Source organism: Anguilla rostrata, chromosome 5 (assembly GCF_018555375.3).
Source record: "Anguilla rostrata isolate EN2019 chromosome 5, ASM1855537v3, whole genome shotgun sequence".
Taxonomy (NCBI): Eukaryota; Metazoa; Chordata; class Actinopteri; order Anguilliformes; family Anguillidae; genus Anguilla; species Anguilla rostrata.
Window position 1 is genome coordinate 48,306,861 of NC_057937.1, and position 20,154 is coordinate 48,327,014.

At 47.1% G+C, this 20,154-nt stretch overlaps 1 protein-coding gene across 1 annotated transcript in view; it reads right to left on the reverse strand.

The window, feature by feature from the left end:
• The window catches only part of LOC135256155 (A-kinase anchor protein 13-like), a 101,776-nt gene that overhangs the window by 37,045 nt on the left and 44,577 nt on the right, over window positions 1-20,154 (reverse strand). The window contains exons 6-8 of the mRNA XM_064337999.1: window positions 18,418-18,607; window positions 14,104-16,558; window positions 12,755-12,840 (exon numbers count right to left, since the gene is read on the reverse strand). Coding sequence (XP_064194069.1) covers window positions 12,755-12,840; window positions 14,104-16,558; window positions 18,418-18,607 — 2,731 coding nt within the window. The remainder of the gene's footprint in view (window positions 1-12,754; window positions 12,841-14,103; window positions 16,559-18,417; window positions 18,608-20,154) is intronic.

Genomic DNA, 20,154 nt, shown 5'->3' on the forward strand with positions numbered 1-20,154 from the left:
TGCACTTTTCAAAGGCTGCCACTTACACAAGGCAGGTACTTGAAGATGTGACGGTCACATGGAATGTTTCAAAAAGCTTTTGTCCAAAACAGAAAGCAGTTGGTCGTACGTCTGCTTATTCCCAACATTCAGAAATCTACAGATGTAAGAAAATACAGCTGAATTTTTTTTATTTAAAAAAAAAATCACAAAAAACCCACTATTTTTTTGACCAAATATGCACAAAAAGTATGCAATTATCAGCACAGAATAGTTGAACAGTAACAACAGGAACGCCATTTACATAACTGTGACTAGAAGTCAGATTCCAGGAGAGTTTTCCATGTACAATATACAGAGACCATATGCCAAGGTGTGACTGTGTCCCAGATCTACCTCTGAAGTGTGGAAATCTGGAGGAAAAATAAATAAATAAAAACCTGTCATGGAGTGTGCCTTTTGCCAAATCTAGATTGTGCAACAGATGTTTTCATAGTCTTAAAACATCATAGAAAGCAAGTAGTGTGTGCATGTCTGTATGTGCGTGTGTGTGTGTGAAGTTGAAGACCCATCTTATGTGAAAAGCTGTATACAGTCTTGAGCCTCCAACCTGTGTTCATGTGAATGTGATTTTAGGTATATGGGTATATTTTTGGTGCGTGTGCGCGTGTCTGCGTGTGTGCGTGTGCGTTCCGGTGTGTGTCCTTTTCTGTTCCCTCTCAGTTAAAGGCAGCTGTGGTCGCGATCTCACCACAAACACATGCCAGCTTCTGTTAATGAAACTAACCATAAACATCCCCAAAGCGCAAGCATTTCATTCGACCACCACCACAAACAATATGAAAGGGGCTCAGCTCAACATCAACAGGCTCAGCCCACGTGATACTGTGTGAGCGTGTGCTTTTATGTCTGTGCATGCTCCTATGTGCATGTGTGTGTGTGTGTGTGGGGGGTGGGAGTGTGTGTGCGCGCACGTGTGTGTGTGTGTGTGTGATGCTCATACATAAGACTTGTCTGCAGAACCCAGTATCCCACAAATTGCTCACACACAGGAAATGGGATAATTATGTCCAGCCTGGGGCTCTGGTGAGAGGGAGCCCTGATTCAATTTGCTGCCATCTAATAATGCAGCATCCAGCCTGAGAACTCACAGCTGATCTGGATGCAGTTCTGCTCCGGCACTCTGTCATAGCCAACAAAAACCTATACTCTTCTCAATAATGTACGGCCCATTCTGACAAGCTCTTTAAAAGTGTTTACTCATTTTCAAACAGTAGTCTTTTTTTTTATTTATTCTTTTTCTTTAACAGAATAATTCTTGGTCTACTTATATGCTGCATAGCTGATGCTTTTTTTATTGACAGAAGTAAAGCCAAAAATATCAGGACCTGTTTGTTAAAAAGGAAAATACATTGCTTGAGATGAATTCTCAATTTCTCAAAGAATTCTCAAGTTTTTTCATATTTATATGCTGTAATGAATACATTATGATGCCACTATATCTGTATAAAAATGCCTTGCAAAAAATTTTCATGGCGAGTCCGACAGATATAAAAATGGGGGGCATATGCTGAATTTATTATTCAGGTATAGTCAATTGACAAAATTAACTGCAGCCCATTCAAGGTCATGTAAGAACTTAAAATTTGTGCATTTTTGGTATGGCATGTGTGCGTGTCTGCATGTGTATGCGTGTGTGTGCTGGTGGGTCAAATGTGCATGTTGTTCCCGACAATATCGCTCCAGATCTGTTCTGCTGCACGTGAAAGCAGTTAATATTTCTCCCAGGCTTGGCTTAATTGTCTTTACACCCCTTGAGGGTCCAAACAGAGAGCTCTGTACAGTTTAAGAGCAATTAACAATACACAACGCCCCATTGAGGAGCCCTCCTTCTCAGCGCTGCACTGAGCGCGCTCTGTTTGCCCCGGGCACTGCTGGCCAGGGCAGGAACACTGAGCTCTGTTGTCCTCAAGTCAAGCCCTGGGCCCCGGTTGCATAGCATAGTGGGTAGATTCCCCAGAAACACACACACACACACGCAAACAAGCACACACACACACACACACACGGTTCAGCGCCCCTTCCCACCAAAAGCCACACCGATATCAAACAGCCCCCCAATGCACGAGCACAAACATGCTGATGATAAAAAGACCTCTGCCATTCCTGAGCAGACCACATGAACAGACCTACACACCACACACCCGAATCCACCACAAACACCGGGGGGCGATTTCAGCGAGGAAGCCGCATGACAACGTGTACGTCTGGTGTCAAGATGGCTGGAGGAGGCGTGGAGGACATGTTCATACCAGTGGTACGCTAACAACACCTGCACACCACCCACACACACCCACACTCACACACACGCACACACACACACCTGAGAGACTGGCATTGATCTACCATGTAGCCTTCACATAAACATCTGGGAGCTGTCTGGCTGGCATCCACCCATCACACACACACTTGAGATTAGAGACTCTGGTATCTACAACTCACTGTATGTGTGTGTGTGTATGTGTAACATAAAATATTATTGAATTATTTGAAATGTATTTATTATTACCATAATAACAATAATATATTTAACATTAAAAAGAACTTGTCACAAAACGACACCAAAGATGTTGATCTGAATTTCAGTGAGTTGGACTAGAAAACGTCTGATATGTACCCTTTTTACATGTAGGTCCCCCCCTTGATAAATCTGCCTCATAAATTAGGCCAAGCAGAAATGCAGGAAGCACATTGCATGCATGCCTGAATGCCAAAATTCAAAAGCAGCATTTTATATTTAAATATTCCTGTTCATGTGGTTTGCCAGCTCCAGTGAAAATAGACAGTGGATGTCTATACAAGTGAAATCCATGGGCTTGCATACTGTACTGCAACTGTTACCATATAACAGCAACAATACCTTCACAGAACTACAGACATTTTGGTTGTTTTACCACTTACATAACCTCCTGGTTTCCCATGAATTTAACGTGTGTGTTAGAATTTGAAATGAGCTGTGTCAGTCCACGGTGGCCATATTGTGCCTGCCAACTTGTACTTCTGGACATTAGACAGAACATGTGTACACCAGAAATGTTTTCACAGCTGTCCCACCGGTCTTCAAACCACTCCCAACACGCAATATCAGAATTTCACAAATAAATACGAGAAACCAAATTGATTTCAAATGCACCAGACCCTGCTGCAGCTCTGTGAGTGTCAGGATCAAGGAGGACAGAGATGCCCAATCCCATAATCCCAAAGCCCCTCCTGATTGGCTGAAGGCTTCTCTGGCTTAATCCTCCCAGGATTCCCCACGGCACACCGGTACAGTGCTCTGCTGGCCTCAGGTGAAAGAACCGCCACGTTAGGTGCAGCTCAGGGCTCTTCACCTTCAATTCACGGGGAGAGCAGCGATACAGACAAAGCCAAAAACCTTTGTCTGCAGAGAAAACCGGACACCGGTGGGCAGGTAGCGACGCCCAATATTACAGAACGTACCCAATAAAAACACATATGGTTTAAAAATCAGGGGTCATAGCCCTGGCACTTTATAGAATGGCCGGCATGACTTTGACACAGCTAAGTAGTTTGGTTGACAAGCAGACACAATAAGAAAACTGCCAAACGATGAAGACAGATGGATCAATTAATAGGAGCACTATAAATAGATGTTGCCGTCCGGGACGGTGTTTTCGGTTGCTAGGGCCTCGGGAACCATTTAAGAAATGTTTGTTTTCTTGGCCTGGAAGACAGCAGGCCTCCGGCTCGGGTGCGAGTGTGAGAATGGGCTTTTCAAAGGCGCGCTGTGTTATGAAGTCACTTTGGCCGCCCGCCCATTTCCATCCAACCGCCCAGGCTGGGAGCCAGAGGAAACGGTTAGGAGGAGAGCGCTCCTTTTCCCAGACCTCCGCCGAGCGCATCCTGCCCCTCACCGTTCGCTCTCTGGGGCCCGGCAGCAGGACCGGGCCCTGCCGGAGCCTACGTCAACAGCCTCCTGCAGCTAAAGCCCATTTCCACCAGGAACCATTACTTTGTAATAACACAAATCATTCCAATACAAATGACAGAAATAAAGTGGCGTAGCCATGGTGATCGGTTTGAATGAGCCGGGATGAGGACAGATCACTCTTGGCCTCGCCAGTGATGATACAGGCCTGAACAATCAGTGCTGTGCTCTTTCTATGCTCTTGGGAAGCAGATCTTTATTGACTGGCAGGTGTGTAAAATAATAAAATGGTTTGAACAATGTACAGAACAGGATTTATCAATATAATTATCGCTACCCTTCTCAGTGGAAACAGGCCTCTAGACAGTAATGGACTGCGTTTATATAGTGCTTTTCACAATCTCAAAGCCCTGTATAGCGAAAGGGGGGAGGCTCACCTGAGCCAACACCAACAGAAGCAGTTGTTGAAGTTATGCACCGAGAAGATGAAGCTATGCACCAAGCAGTCTCGCAGTTAAACAGGGCAAGTCTGCAAAGCAGGGGGATCTTTGGGCCTTGCCCAGGGTGACTGCAGGGCTCCCTTTAACCGTTAAGCGTCAAACCGAATTCCTCCAGCGGCATCTTCCGCCTTCCCTTTGCCCGGCGACTGGCGGGGACGTTTGATGGAACGCAGGGCCGAGACGCCGGGATGCCAGCGCCACGCCCGCCATTCCGCGAGAGGAGATAACGCATGACATGCTAAAGTGCCCGGGGCGCTATCGGGCACCCCTAATCGACAAACTGGCTGTTGCCATTGAGAACAGAGACAGAGCCCAGACCACTGAACATACACTGACTGGCATTCTTCTGCCATTCTGACACACCGCTAAGAATGAAAAGAAGCCCAGCAGCAGGCAGAAGGAAAGCAGAGCCTTATTTAAAAAAAGGAGCGATGAGCATTCTCCAGTCATGACCTGTCCAGCACTAGCTACCCCAACACACCGCTCATATCGTGCCATAACATTTCCTCTCTCCCTTAACACATACTTGTGCGAAAGCAGGGATCTACTCATAATGGTTCTACTGTGAGCAATTATAACTGACAGTGTTAAGCCACATTTGCAACAATCTGGCCATCACAACAATGCTAGCTCTGTAGACTGGCGCACTGCGAGCGATGTTGGGGCGATCAGAAAAACCGTCATGGTATGGAACACGCGTCAAATATAATGAATTCAACGCTTATCGTGCCATTATCCAAATGGCGGTTGTAACTGACAGTGTTTACCCACATTTTCCAGGACTGCCGGCAGTACAAGGCTAGCTCTGTAGTGCACGGCACCGGGAGCGAGCGAAAGAAAATCAAGTATGCATGTGGCGACAGAACAGGATCGCTAACAGAATTAGTGAAGCTTCAAAGAGACCCCCAGAGAGACGAAACTCCAACCCAAGTCAACTTCTGCGAAGCATAACGGTTCCTGGGATCTGGTCCGCAGGCCCCCCATTACGGACCCAATAACAAACTCCACCCTAACAGTACGCTCCGCCGTTGAGAGCGTGAGGTCGTCTGCAAACGCGAGACGCTCCCATCTGACTGCTATCGAGTTTGAAAAGAGAAAGGAGAAAAAAGAAAAAAACCACCACACGCATCCCTTTCGCAAAAGCTGAAAGCAGGCAAGGCAAATCATGTGCAAATCAGGCAATCACAGCGACTGTCCATTTCATCGTTTGAACGGGCAAAGTGTAGGCAAAGACAAGTTTAAGGGGGAAAAAGTAGGTGATGAAATTCTAACGCTCCTTAGACAATTCCTTAGAGGCTTCATGCATGAACTGGGGTAGGCACGTTTTTCCGCTAAATGAAAAATGAAGGAAAACAAACCCGCCAAAAACCCGTGCAGACCGACTCGTACCTTTATCAGGACCACGTTCACCGCCCTCTCCCCTTTGGCACACAGGCTGTACCTCCGCTTGTGTCGCTCGTACATCTTTTCCTCCGGTGAAAAGTAGTGCTTTTGAATAGCAAGGCTGTAGATTCCAACATGAAGCCCCGACCAGTGCAGTCCTCGCGGAAGGCTTTGGGAAAACTGAGAGGCTCCCAATCCTTCACATCTGTGCAGAGAACCAGCCTCTCGGCTCCTTCCCCCTCCCTCCTCCCTCATACGCTCTGTCCCCTCCCTTCACCCCTCTCTCTCCCTCCTTCTCACCCTCTTTTTCCCTGCCTCTCTCTCTCTCTTTCTCTCTCTCTCTCTCTCTCTCCCCCTCGGTCTCATTTAGTTATCTCTCTTCATTTATCTGAATCTCTCTCGCTCTCTTGTTCAGTTGAATCGCTCTCATTTAGTTGAATCTCTCTCTCTCTCTTCCTCTCTCTCTCTCTTTCCCTCCCTCTCTCTCGCTCTCTCTCTCCCTCTTGCTCTCTCTCTCTCTCTCTCCCGCTCTCCCTCTCTCGTTGAGTTGAATCACAGCGATGAGCTCAGTTCCTGAGCGGCAGGAAGAGCCCATCCACTGGGACAGGGCTGATAAGGCATCCATGCGTGTGATGAGGCCGGCGGCGATGCCCGCCGACAGACAACGCCAGTTTAATCACCGCGCTGTCCTCGGTGCCCAGCGCGGCATCGCCACGCCCGGAGAAGGAAGGGAGACAGACGCTTCCGCCAGAAACTGCGATTTCGCGTTTCACCGACGACATTGTCACTACTTCCATTTGTTTAGGCTTTCCAAGAAGATTAAACAGATAAAAAAGATCCGTTGAATGACAAATGATTCAAAAAGGTTATGCGAATTTAGTAAATAGTAAGTAAAATGGCTGCCTTTAGTATGAAGTAAGAAGATGTATTTTTAAACTGACAGAACTACTAATACTACCAACTTCATATAAATATAAACAAATAATATACAATAAAACTTCTGTATATGACAACTGAATACAATAGCGTAAAGTGTTAAAATGTGGTTAAAATAAAAATGTAATTCAAATGCTAACGTCATATACAAAATAACAGAAGACCAAAGCCAGCACATCTGTGAGAATTCTCCAATTCCCAAACCGCTGGTACCATGGAAATCAAACCGTAAAACGGAAGAACAAAAAGCAGTTACACAACCAGGGTCCTCCTAATATTGCTGCTATTAAGTGAACAGTGGAAAGGCAACTTCAAATTGGAAAATCAGAATCCCTGCCAAACTGTTACGGGGCTGGTCTCTTCAGAGAGAACACAGAAAATCAGCCAACTGAACCTATGAGGACAAAAAAAATTCATGCTTTCTGCAAAAAAATGAATAAAAAATTTGCTTGCTTTGTTTGGTAAATGACTGCAGAGGCAAAAGTTTCAGAAACATTCAGTATCAATGGATAGACATCACACACTAATATTTCCATAGTGCATGTGAGCTCAGAGAGGTAAAATGCTAATAAAAGGCAGTTGGGTGACCTTTCCCGCTCTTGAGGAGCGAAACCCATTAACCTTTAACTTTTAACATGATTTTCCAGGCGGAATGACCATTTCTTTCCATGTCAATAAACCCCTAAAGCTGCTAAACGTTCTGCTGCGTGTTCTGGTATCCTGACAGAAGCACTCAATTCTCCCTTCATTATCTTTTATATTCACATTGTAATCTGTACTCCTATGTACTGACACACACACACACACACACACACGCACACAGACACACACGCATGCTGCCACATGGTTTCCTGCTTTCAGTCCCCCACCCCACCCCCTCCTACATGACCCCTCCCTGAGTAAACACTTCCACATTTCCCTGGCTTCACAGGCTAGCGCTAACAAAGAGCTCGCTTCTATTTCCACCCACCAGACACAAAGGAGATCTCCTGCCTGTCCCAATAAAAATCATTTGATTAACTACTCCTCTACTAAATAGACATAGCCTTAACATCTTACACAGAAAGTTTGCCATGTTACTTTAATATTATGTTCATAATATTCTCAAGGTCAAAAATTAAAACTGACTACCCAGAAGGAAGCGTTTACGGTTTATTAATTACAATCTTTATTATACATTATATACATTATTTATTCAAAGTTGACTAAGCTATAGTATATATGAATGTGCATGAGGAGTATGTAGTCTTTGCAGAAAAGAAAAGAAAAAAAGCAACGAACACGAAACATGTCAGAAGACACAGTGAACGTAGTGGGGAGAGAGGGGGATTGAAAAAGTCTCCTTTTTTAAGGGTAAATTACACATTTGCCTGTCTGGCTCTGGAACATTCCTAAATGCATGTCACCTGCTGAACGTCCAATCACAATTTCGGTCTCTCTCCAGGCTGGGAGAGAAGGGGAGAAAGGTGCATTGCACTGTGGGTAGTAGTGCTTGAGCCCACAATGAACAAACACCCATGAATGGACCGAGCGTGCCAGGCCCACCAATGATTTGGAGCCTCAGTTCGTACGCACACCCCCGTCCTCCTCAACGGGCAAACGACACTCCTGCAGAAACTGCATGCTCTGGGAAAACAGACTCTCCTGCCCTCTGGAAGTGACTCCATCGCCCGCTCCCTGTTATTTTCGGCATACCGCCCTTGCCCTGCCACTGCCAAGAGCATAAAGTGAGTCACTCACCTGTTCCTGGGCACGGAGGGTGGTTCTGTGAGAAAGTTAACCCCGGGCAAAGTTTCTGCTTGGACTCTCGTTCCAAGAGTTTATTAATTAGCCTCAGACATGCCTGCCATTGAATAACTGCAGTTTCTGGAACCTCAAACAACACCCTTTTCTCAAGGGTTGAGGTCTGGATAGTTACTAACCTAGCTATTCACTTCGGTTTTCAATGGCATACATATGGTTAAGTTAAATTTGTGAGGTAAACTATTGACCATTTGAGAGTATTCAGTGGCTGTGACTGACACGTAGGCTGGAGTTTGTCCCCACCTGATGACGTGTGCTTTGAAGTGACAGAGGCCTCAGACCTGTCAATCCTTCATTAGGGCTCAACAGTCGAGTAGGCTGCCATGTGAATAAGCACGTATTGCTACACTGCAATGGCCGTGCAGGTATCAACGAAAGACACCAAATCACCTGAGCCTTGCACGCCTTCCACACCACAACTGAAGAAACATTTGCAACACTGGAGTCAGCAGTTCACGGCCTATTTGTCAAAAGGTTTACTCATCGTTCATTTTGAGACCAGATGTGGCATTCAGTTGATCTCCTTGATAAATCAACCTAGTAATTTTTTTTTTTTTATGTAAAAAAACAGCTTCAGCTACTTTTATTAAAATTAAAGTGTGATATTGTAGCACATTAAAATGCTGTATAATTTCTGCTGCTGCCTCCAACTGTTGTCACATGACTTCCTGCTATGCAACCACCCCACTTGGTTGTATTTTTATTGCAGCACTTGCCAGTTTCTGAATCTTCTGGAGAGGTAATGAAAGCCCTACTCACGCACCAACCCACAGACCCAGCCAAAGTTATGTGCGCAGTGAGGGTCTTGCATAGATGCACGATGCAACAATCAGGGTAACAACCGAACCACTGCAAGCGAGCCTTGGTTCACGAGCCATTAAAGACACCTCTCCAATGCCCAGATTTATTAAAACTGCCATGATGTGGAACAATCTCCGGTATCCCCTTCGCAGTAACAACTCCACCTCTCAAGAAGGGCCAAGTCCTTAGATGTTGGCATGACTGATCTGTAAAGCCAAGCCAACCAATTGCATTTCAAACAAAGCCACTCCTGGACTATTTTCTCAATTAGTCTCAAACTGCAACAGTGCGCCAGCATGGAGCGCCCTGCCCGGCCACAAAAGCTTTAAACGGGACGTGGGAATGATATCTCTGCAGGAATCCTGGACCGTGAACAGTAACTCCCTGTTTTTCCCCCAATAGCATGGAGGAGGACAATAAGCAGGAGACTCTATGGGAACATCTGGAAAGTGTTATACCAGAAAACAACACAAGGGGGAGCATGAGGACATTCCAGGACAAAACGTTGGCAGAGCAGCAACAAAGTCTGCCTTTGAAGCTCATTTTCCAGGCCACAGACCCTGCCTGCCTCCAGAATCTAGAGGAACTTTTAGATGGAGAAAACGTCTCTGTTCCTGCTCATTTCTGTAAGTAATTATTAAGCTGTGTACAACATGCAGTGAAAAACACCCAAAGGCAGGTACTCATCAAAATGATTTCTAAACGTTCAAGATTATTTTTTAAATTGAAAATTCAATGTTAGATGCCAAGTCAAAACTGGTCACCAAGAGACAGAAATGTTAGAGCGCCCTCTACTGGTAGGTGACATAATATTTATTTAAGTTTCCTCCCGTCCTGAATTCATTAGCATATGATATTCATTTCATTGTCATTTCAGGATTTTTTAATATCTATAGCTGTCATATCCCAAACCTCCCAAAGCCACTTCTGCTTTGTAGTTCAGATAATTATGAGACGCAGATGCACATTTTTAGAATGACGAGACGTATAGACAGAAATTTTAAGCCAAAGTAGTGAAAGCAATGGTTTTCAATGAGGGATATCCGGTAGAAAATAGCAGGGACAAACACAAGAGCGTTGTTACAACCTCTCCGGAGTTTAACACGTATTAAAATTGCCATATACTCATGCAATCAAATCCCCTGAGGTAGGCAGACTTTCGCCAATGGAACAAAAACGCGAGCAGCGAGCTACCTTGTTCTCACTGTCTGTAGCGCCTACTCACCATAGCCCGACATACATTGACGTGGCAAGGGATATGACTTTAGCTGTACATTTCCTGTCTGTAGGAGCTGTCAGCAAGAACGCAGCCAGATGCTGCACACTGAGGAGATGTCTGGCTGCATGTCTTCACCATTCTGTTTATTTTCTCATGTTCTGCCTCTCATTCACTTAGAACATCCAACTGCCATGATGCAGTGCATTCTAAAGTAGTAAAAAAAATAACATAAGTGCAAGTTCAGTGGAATCCTTTTTCTTAGAAAGCTTGTTTCACGTTTCTGGCATCTGTTATAAAGGTTCTGAGCGAAAGAAACAGTGTTTTGGGTTCTTTGTGTCTGTAGCCACATGCTGCTGCTGATAATTGTATCTTAAGAGCCTAGCACAGAGCAGGATCACAAACATAATGGCTTTCGAATGCCAACAATGTAGCAAAGAGAGCAGAGCCCAAGTGAGCAGATCGATGGTGGCTGTTTGTCCTGCTGGTGAAAAGATAAGACTGTGCGCAAGGGAACTTGTTACAGCACGGTGAGTACGTGTTGAACACCACGTCGCAGTACGAAAAGTCTGACACGTTACACAATGGTGATCTTAAAACTAAATCAGGAAAAGTGATAAGTGACCAGCCAGTCAGTAGGCAAGCCTACAGAATAGGCCAACAATATATCATTTATAACCTATACAGAGAGAGCCTCTACAATATACACAGCATACAACATAACAGTCTCAATTCACCCTATTGGCAATTCACCTTATTGTGGAATCAACTGCAGCTGGCCACACAAACGTGTGATTCCAGTATAAAAATAAGCTCATCCCACATTAATGGCCTGTCTGTGCAGTGTATGTGAGGCTGAGTACTGTGTTGTCCAGTAAACTGTTCTATTTTTGATGGACAGGACAAACTTAGCATGGTTACACCCTCTGCCCAGCCAACCTTTAACCTCATTGGTCATAATGTCACTGTCTCTTTTCCCACAACTGCACTGCACACACAGGTCAAAAGAGCAGTTACCATGGAACTTTATACTTTTATTGCGGACATGTAGACATACCCTCTTATACAGGCTAAGACTTTTAGCTTTTAGCAATGGTTTTTAAAAAGCAACAAACTAAGTCAGTCACATGATAGGACTGTTGCTGCCAAAGATATTGAAGACGTTAACCAAATATAGAGTCATATATCAAGATATTAACCCAGCCCACAGATCCACGCCTCAAACGAGTCTCTGAGGCTGCCAGTGAACAATAAGAAAGATGGAATGACACAATAAAAGAGAGTGATAAACTCATTATGTGTATGTCAGGTAGCGTGATAGTGTCTGTCCTCAAACAAAAAGGTTGTTGGTTGAATCACCAGTGTCCAAAAGACTTGGGACACTGAAATGGTTCACCAACAGTAGAGCAATATCACAGACATTCTGTCCCTGGTTTACCATTACCCAAGCTGTTTCACATGACAGATACTGGCTTAAACACTGACTGCACAAATCCACCAAGGCTATACACAGTCTCCATTATTACAGGCCGTCTCGAATAACAGAGGTTTTCAGTGTCCCTCCACTATCGGCAGCTCCAATTGGCCAGCAACGCAGCGCTCACGAGTGGATCCGGGCACTTGGCGCAGAATAGGAAAGGATCGGGGAACAATGGGGTCTCCCACAGGAAGGGGACGGACAATAAAGCGCTCAGTGTGCTGCCCTTTCAGCGTGGAAGTCAAACAGGGACTTCCAGCTCCGCCGAAGCCGGGGGCAATAAAACCTCCTCATCTTCCGTGTTTTTTTACCTATGATATCATCTCTTTTTCCCTGATTATTTTTCCCTCTCTCTCTCTCTCTTGCAGTGAAATGCACGCCGAGCACTTTCCCACATCACGCCAGTCTAACCCCGGGGTCGAGGTCAGATCCTGGCCTGATATCTACGTCATGTTCTCGAGGTCGTTTCTCGAATGCAAAGGCTGATCGAAGGGGAGATCTGTTAAAAAAAACTGACCGGGGGACGGTAAGCCGCGTGACGTAAGCGGAGCCCGTTTCCAAGCAGGCTCCCAGAAACAGCGGTAAATCTCTCCTTCGGACTCGACCTTCGCCCGGCCGGAGAGCCCGGGTTCATAACTTACACTCGCGACGACCGCGCGACGATCCAATTTCAGATTCAAATCCGAAACGAGACGCCGGTCGGGACGTACCTTGTCCCCTGGGCCCGTCCCCTCTCCGGAAGCCGATTCTCTCCGACCATCAACGTCGTCTCCGGCTGGAAGGGCCTTGGTCTCCTCTGTGCGTGGGGAACATACGACACATTAGAGATGTTCTTACAGATCAACCTAGGGCTCCCTGCCAATCACATGTCAGGGGGCCTGGGATCTGTCACCACCCACTGATGCTAATTCGAACCCTGAGGCTGTTCTACTTCCTTAAAGGAGTAAATCAAGCTAATTTAATGCAGGCGGTAATCTCCTGGTGGCTGCATATCTTAAGGTCAATCTAAATAATAAAGATAATTTGATTCTGGATCACGGTGATGTGTGCCCGTATGTGTGTGTGTGTGGGTGTGTGTGCGCACGTGTGTGATCTGCATATAAACACACATACTAGCCCCTATGAGCAAACTATGTGAAATCGAAGTAAGTATTTTTTAAATTAATCTGCACAAACATGATTTTAGAGGCCAAAAATAAAAGCTGATGAAAAACAAAAGAAAGAGAATTGTTTTTCAGGAAATTAATAAAACAAGAATAGTTATCTTCCAATAACATGGTGTGTAGATTTTTAAGGAAATCCCAGCGCAGCTATTTTAGCATCCGTTTGCTTTTGTCCAAGTTCAAAAATAAAATAAAAAATATGGCCCTGTCCAAGTGTCTCACACCCGAAATAAAAAAATGAACAAGGCTGGAAAAGTTGAAACAGAAGATGTACACTTCCCTGAGGATCTTATGAGGTCACCCGTTGCTAGGATATGGAGATTTGCACAATACACAGTGTAAACATTCCCTCCCTACTCAGGTCTTTGTTAATAACAGAGATGGGTACTTCACTGTTTTTGAGCAGAACTTAATAAAGAATAAAGAATAAAGAATAATGCGGCCTCTTATCAGAAGATAGGCTAAAATGACATGGTGAAGGTGAACCGTTGAGATGAGGAATGCCTGAAGACCATAGACCTGTTTTCACTCTACCGCCAAAGTCAACACAGGGACATAACTGATGGTCGCGTGCTGACAGTCACGTGACCATGTCCTTAGAGGAGGGCTTTACTGCCTTCCCGCTAAAACCAGATTATTGTCTCATTACGCTTGGATTGAATAATCCTTCCAGACAAAAGAGAAAAGGGGTGAGACAAAAAGTAACACTACCGTTACATAACAAGCCAAACAGGAGCAGGAGGCATTGACCTTAGTGTTATTGGCTTAGACTCATCATACAGGAACAAAGCTTAACTATCCACACAGTAGACGTTACCACACAACAATCAGACACCAATGACCTCTTTTTGCTAAACTGTGCTAAACTAAATCACCACTGTGCTGATCTTGCTTACCTTTCATAACAGTGGCGTGAGGCAGGTCTTCACTCGGACTCCTACACTCCCCTGATTCCTCAGACTCTTCCTCCACTCTTTCCAGGGCCGGGGTCAGGTTGCGGGTGAGATCCTTGGGGGAGATGACCCCAGCCAGGTCAGGGGTCACAGGGTCACAGTTTACAGGTGCAGTCGGGCTCCGCAGGTCAGGCTCCTCCTGTGTCGTCTCCAGACCGCTCACCAGGACGGTGACGTCATCCTCCGTGCTGTCGTCACGGCCGGCGGAGGAATCGATGACCTCACCCGCGGCTAGTTTTCCGTCCGTGTTCTCCGTCCTCTCCTCGACCGCAGCCTCCAGGCTCGGCGTGACTGCCGCCTGCTCCGGGGTGTCCTCTGTGGATTGTTCCGGTGCTTCCGGGAGACTCTCTGGTCCCAAATCTCCCCCGTTTACAGAGGCAGTCTCAGCGGTCACCCCAGACTCTGGGACCTCAGGACTGGGTTCAGGTGTGGACCGACCATCACCTTTCTCCTCAAGTGCCCGGTCATTCTCCTCCTCCTCCTCCTCCTCCTTCTCTATGTGTGTTTCTGGAAGGGGTGGTTCTTCGAAGTGAATCACAGCTTCCTGAGGGCAGGAGGGTGTGGCTGGCTCTGTGTCAGAGCCGTTTGATTCCAGGGCAGTGTCCTGAGTTTCCTGTTTGAGTTCAGGCTCCTCGCCCTCCTGAGTCAGTTCACCCTGGCCCTCGAGGGCCCTTGCAAATCCATCACTCTTGGGCTCCTCCTGGGGTAGCCCTGGAGAAGACTCCTGCAGTAACACCCCTGTCACGTCCTCATTGGCTGATGATGGCAGGTTGGGCTCGGTAATGGATGCTATCCCGGCAGCTCCACCCTCTTCCTCCTGCTGGGCCTGGCTGGTTCCTTCCGAGTGGGAAGCAGAGTCCGAATGAGTGATGGATTCATCCATTTGTGAGGGCACGGCTATTTTCTCCTCTTCCAGAGAATTAACTTCCTGGGTGGGTGGTGTTACCGTGGAGACCTCAGGCAGGGGGAAGGGCTCAGCCATGGAGCTGCTGATGGACAGGAGGGGGTCCTCCTCACTAGAGGGAGCGAGTTCCTCCGAACTTACATCACCTCTTCCGGCCCCTTCTTCTAAGGAACCAGCCTCTTGGGGACAGGAGGAGGAAGTGATGTCATTCTTAGTGGCGGATGGTTCTGTGTATTCCAAATGGACAGCAGAGCTCTGGCTCTCCTGTTGACATGTGTCCACAGCACTCTCCTCCACGCTGGGTGTGGGCTTCTCCTCCTTGGGCTCCACTGAATCCTGTGGGGTGCAGGCGGTCCGGTCATCAGCAGGGGGCGCCGTATCGGGCTCGGGAGAATCCACGTCCACGAAGCTGCCCTCCTGCTGCGCCAGGGCGAGGCATTCCTCTGCGCTTTCTGACTGCGAAGGCTCCGCCCCCGCAGTAAGAGCTGACTCCGCGCTGCTGTCGGCTCGATCGCTCACATTTCCTGTTTCTGCTACAGCGCCGGAATGAGGCTCCCCGCAGCCAACCTGCCCACCCTGAGGAGCCTCAGTGCTGTTCTCCTCGCTGCCGTCCCCCTCGTTTTCTCTAGAACAATCCCGTTTCGTTTCCGAGTCCGTTTTAGGTTCCGTCTCGCGGGGAATCGGCCGGGGGTCGGCGTCGCACGGACGCTCGGGGCCGGCCTCGACGTCCTGCATCTCCCTACCGTCCTCCCGTCCGCTCTGCGCGAGGACTTCTCCGAAAAGCGCCCGCTCGCTCTCCGACCCTCTCTCCCTTTCCCCGTCGCTCGGGGCTTCCGGCGCTTTCTCTCCGTGCTGTTCCGCTTCCTGAGCGCGCTCCCGCCCCTCCTCCTCCTCGGGGCGCTCCTGCGACTGCGCGTGTCCCATGCCGGCGGTCTGCGCGGCGGTCTCGCTCGCCCGCTCCTCGCCTCGCTCCCCTTCCTGGCTGTCTCTGCGGGCCCCCTGCGCGGCGCTGATTAGGGCCTCGGCTGTATCGGCTTCCTGCTGCCGCTCCTCGCAGGACGGCGCGCTCAAATCAGGGCTCCCCCCGCCCTGCGCCGCGTCACCTTTATCTGACGCTTTCCCACAATCCCCTACAGGAGCGAGACAGCAGCTGGGCTCCGCCCCCCCTTCCTCTCTGATTTGGAGATCTCCGTCACTGTTCTGACAGGGGGGCGCGCTCTCCCCGACGCTGCCATCGCCCGAGGGGGGCTCCGAGGGGGGCTCAGAGGGGGGCTCCGAGGGGGGCTCCGAGGGGGGCTCCGAGGTAACCGGGCCGGTCTGGCTCGGCCGGTCGACGTGCCGGGCCTCCTCTTCCTCAGGCCTCTGCTCTGCGATGTGAAGGCAGTCCTGCTGTAGCCGGTCCAAACCGGCTCGTTCTGTCACAGTTCCGAGGCTGTCGCCACATTCCTGGCCCGTCTCCTGGAGTTCGGTCTGTGGCTGCGTCGAGGGAGCTCCCTGACAACGAAAGAGGAATGAACACGTTAGCGTCACCTTCCTTTAACAGCTGTTTACCAATTTAACAACTGTGAAGATACACGGCTGCTACTTGCTACTGTATTCCCTGACTAAAGCCCTGACTGAATCGCCCTTGATTTAAAATCAAGGGCGATTCACCAAATATATTTCATGTTTTCTGGGAGAAAATCTAAATAAGCATTTACACCAGGGAAAGTATTCACTGGACATTCCAAATAGACATCCAGTCAAATTCTCTTAAGCCGCGTTTCCACCGCAGGAACTTTACCCTGGAACTAGGAACCTTTTGAGGAACGCAGTGCGTTTCGACCACAGGAACTAGGGTCTCAATTATGTTCTGGGGACTTTATTGTACCGGGGGGAAGTACTTTCCAAAAGTACCAGAACTTTTGGGGTGGGGCGCAAGCGCTGAAATTTACGCGACTACGCGCAGTGTTTTATTTCAACCGCCATTTTTAAAAATCTGCAGCCGCAAACTGATTTATTTTCATAATAACTTGAAATCAAGCTTGCATGTTATGCGGTGCAGTAGCCTACTTTTGGTTATAGCCTGCCAACGTTTTGGAATTATAACATGTGTGCTCTTCTGTTCTTTTCTTGCTTTAGTATTCGTTTTATAAAATGTTAAGCATTCGTGCTGGGACAGCATATTACGTAAAACATTAAAACGGTTTAATTCGGTTGCTGAATATTTTCTTCCGGATTTTCTTTGTTAGCCCGTTGCAATTGACTCAAAACGTTTGATACAGTTATGTGAGATATGCGGTAGTTCTGCATAATTTACATTGGTGATACAGTAAAAGCAAACTGGAAATCACCTTCCGCACTTTTTGTCAGGGTAAAATAACAGGTTAATTCTAGTAATCGTCCCTTTTGCTTTTTCAGACTGCCATCATTTTACTCTGCCATTCTTCAATTCCACAAAAAGACCAGGAAGACTATGGACTAATTTATGGTGCATGGTTCGCATCTGGAGGGCACACTTCGCTGCTCGGCTAGCAGTAACTTTGAAGGAAAGCAAACGGTGGCTGTACCACTGTTAATTTAAATTTTGAAGCAAGTCCGAGTTTTCGTTCTATTCTTGTCATTTTGCGATTAGCCTATATGGAATTGACGATGAGAAAGTAATCAATTCAACAGCAAATTGTTTACGACGTGTGCATGTTTTCTGCTGTTGTTGCCAGTTATTTGTGGAATGTGAATGCATTCTGTCGCCTCGGATGTCAAGACATGAAAGTGAATGTTCGCATAAAAACATAATGAATGTGTTTGAGAGGATATATAAAACAGTTACAATCTGACTATTGGCCTGTTATATATTTGTTGCATAACAACGGTCCAAGTCCAACTACCAAGGACAGTTTTGCTTGACAACGGTAAAATATGCCCAAACGGCCGCGCAAGAATATTTCAATTTCAGGTGATTAAATCGATAAAAATCTATAAATACAAAAGTAACCATATATAGTCATTGTTGGTAACCCGTTGTATATAAGTGGAATAAAGCCCTCCGGGCTGTCCCGGTTATTAGAAAATAATGTAGGCTACTTCGGTGGTAGTATGGGGTTACAGAAGAAATCATGGATACAGATGGACCGACGACAACGTCGCTTTTTCAGTGGGCTAATTTGCCTAATCTTCGCGGGACTTTAGACCGCGGTGGAAACGCAGACAACAATGGGCTGAAGGAACCTTTTAGTTCCTTGAAAAGTAGTTCCTGGGACTAAAAGTTCCGGGTACTTTTGGTGGAAACGCGGCTTTACTGACGAGGTCACAGAAGTACCTTGGTGCCTTATAGGGAATGCTGGGAAGGGTACATAGGGAGAGAAACGGCTCACCTTCTTTTCAGAGTGGCGGCGAATCAGCTGTCGCAGCTCCTCCACGTCCTCCTGCAGGCTGGGTGGCGGGCTGCCCGGGGTCGTGGCCACCGACAGGGTGTAGGTGTTGAGCTTGGGATGGTGCCGGACCACACGCCCTTCCGAGGCCTTCGGGGACGGTACTGTCGTCGTCCACGGGGCGATCTCCTCCCTGCAGAACGCGGACAGCCAGCTCAGAGGCAGTCCAGTCACATGACACGCTCAATCAACACGCACAGCGCGAGTCAGGATTAAGCTTCCTTTTAACCCAGGGCGAAATTCAGCGCACGCACCTCGCCCCTCTTAATTCACTCACTCGTCTTAATCATTCTTTCATTTTCAGCCACCCTTAAAACAGGTTCATCTTCATTATGGCTTCTGCCCTGTCAAACTGCTGGCATTTCATCGGTCTTGATCAAGGCACGAAAAGCATTTTCTCACAGAGAAAGAATGTCATCCAGTAACCTTCGAGAACTGATGTTTCAGAACACTCAGCGAAGCTAAAATTCTTCTGTAGACATGCCTTTCTAAATACAGTCGCGTACAGAGCAGAAAACCATGGATGTAATTAATTGTTTTTTTCCTTAACTTTGAGAACTGAATGCTTGCTGAACTGAACGTTTCCTTTTTCGGGGCAATCACGAGTTCCAGCAGTTTGCCGACAGCCAAATGAATTAAAAATGACACAGTTGTACAATCACTCTCATTCAATGTTAATGCAAAACGATGAATACTGAACCCAGACCTATGTGTATGAATTGCTCATTACTTAGTTAAGTGCATGTGCCTCAATCGAGACTGGGTGTGTGACACTGTGTGGAATGTGCAGTCCTCTACAGTTACTTACAAAGAAAGGAACCGACACACTCCTCTGACTGAGTCAGGAGTTCAGGCGCTGAGGACAATCTTCAGCGAAACCAGTTTGGGTGAATATAAATAACACCCACCAATCAATTATACAACGGATAAACAGCCAGTCCCTTTAGCACTGGCTAAGATGAAGAAAAAGATTATGTTTAGTCTGTAATAGAGATCTCCGTATTTATAATGATGTAACAGTTGGGGGGGTGAATTGTTGAATAGGTATCCTTGGTAACCAAAGACATCACTTACAAACAGCTACAAGAAAAGAGGCTCGTTCAGCATTTGAGCAGCTCAAGAGTGAAATCACCATAAACCTGAACTAATAATAAACATGCATTCACTACTGCTACTAAGAACTTGAGGACAGACACGGACACTAGAACTCAAGGAAGAAAAGCATAGATACTTCTCAATGGTGCACTCTTTGCTCGATCTTGCATTACTATTAGTGAGAGATAAATGCAAAAATAACGCTGTCTGAAATTAGTTGACACTTACTGGGCGAAACCCACAGTTCTAATCTGGCAAATAAAGGATGGGCCCAGTGCAGCGAAACTAATCTCTCTCTCTTCTTGGCCTGCCCCACACCCACAGGCAAGTGAAGAGGAGTTAGACGAGTGAAAAGCAGCGACTTCCCGACACAAAAAAACAAAGCCCGTTCCTTAGAAAACAACCCCAGCAAACACGCGCTATTTACCTTCCGCTGAGCAGCCTCTGCGGTCGGGGAGCTTCCGGCAGACTAGCGTCGCGGCGCTAACGACGAGGGGAAAAGGTGAGGCTGACGGAGAGAGAGAGCGCGCGAGGCTGTTTCCACGGCTGCGGGCGCACTGCAGCCAGCCAGGCTTTGTGCGACGC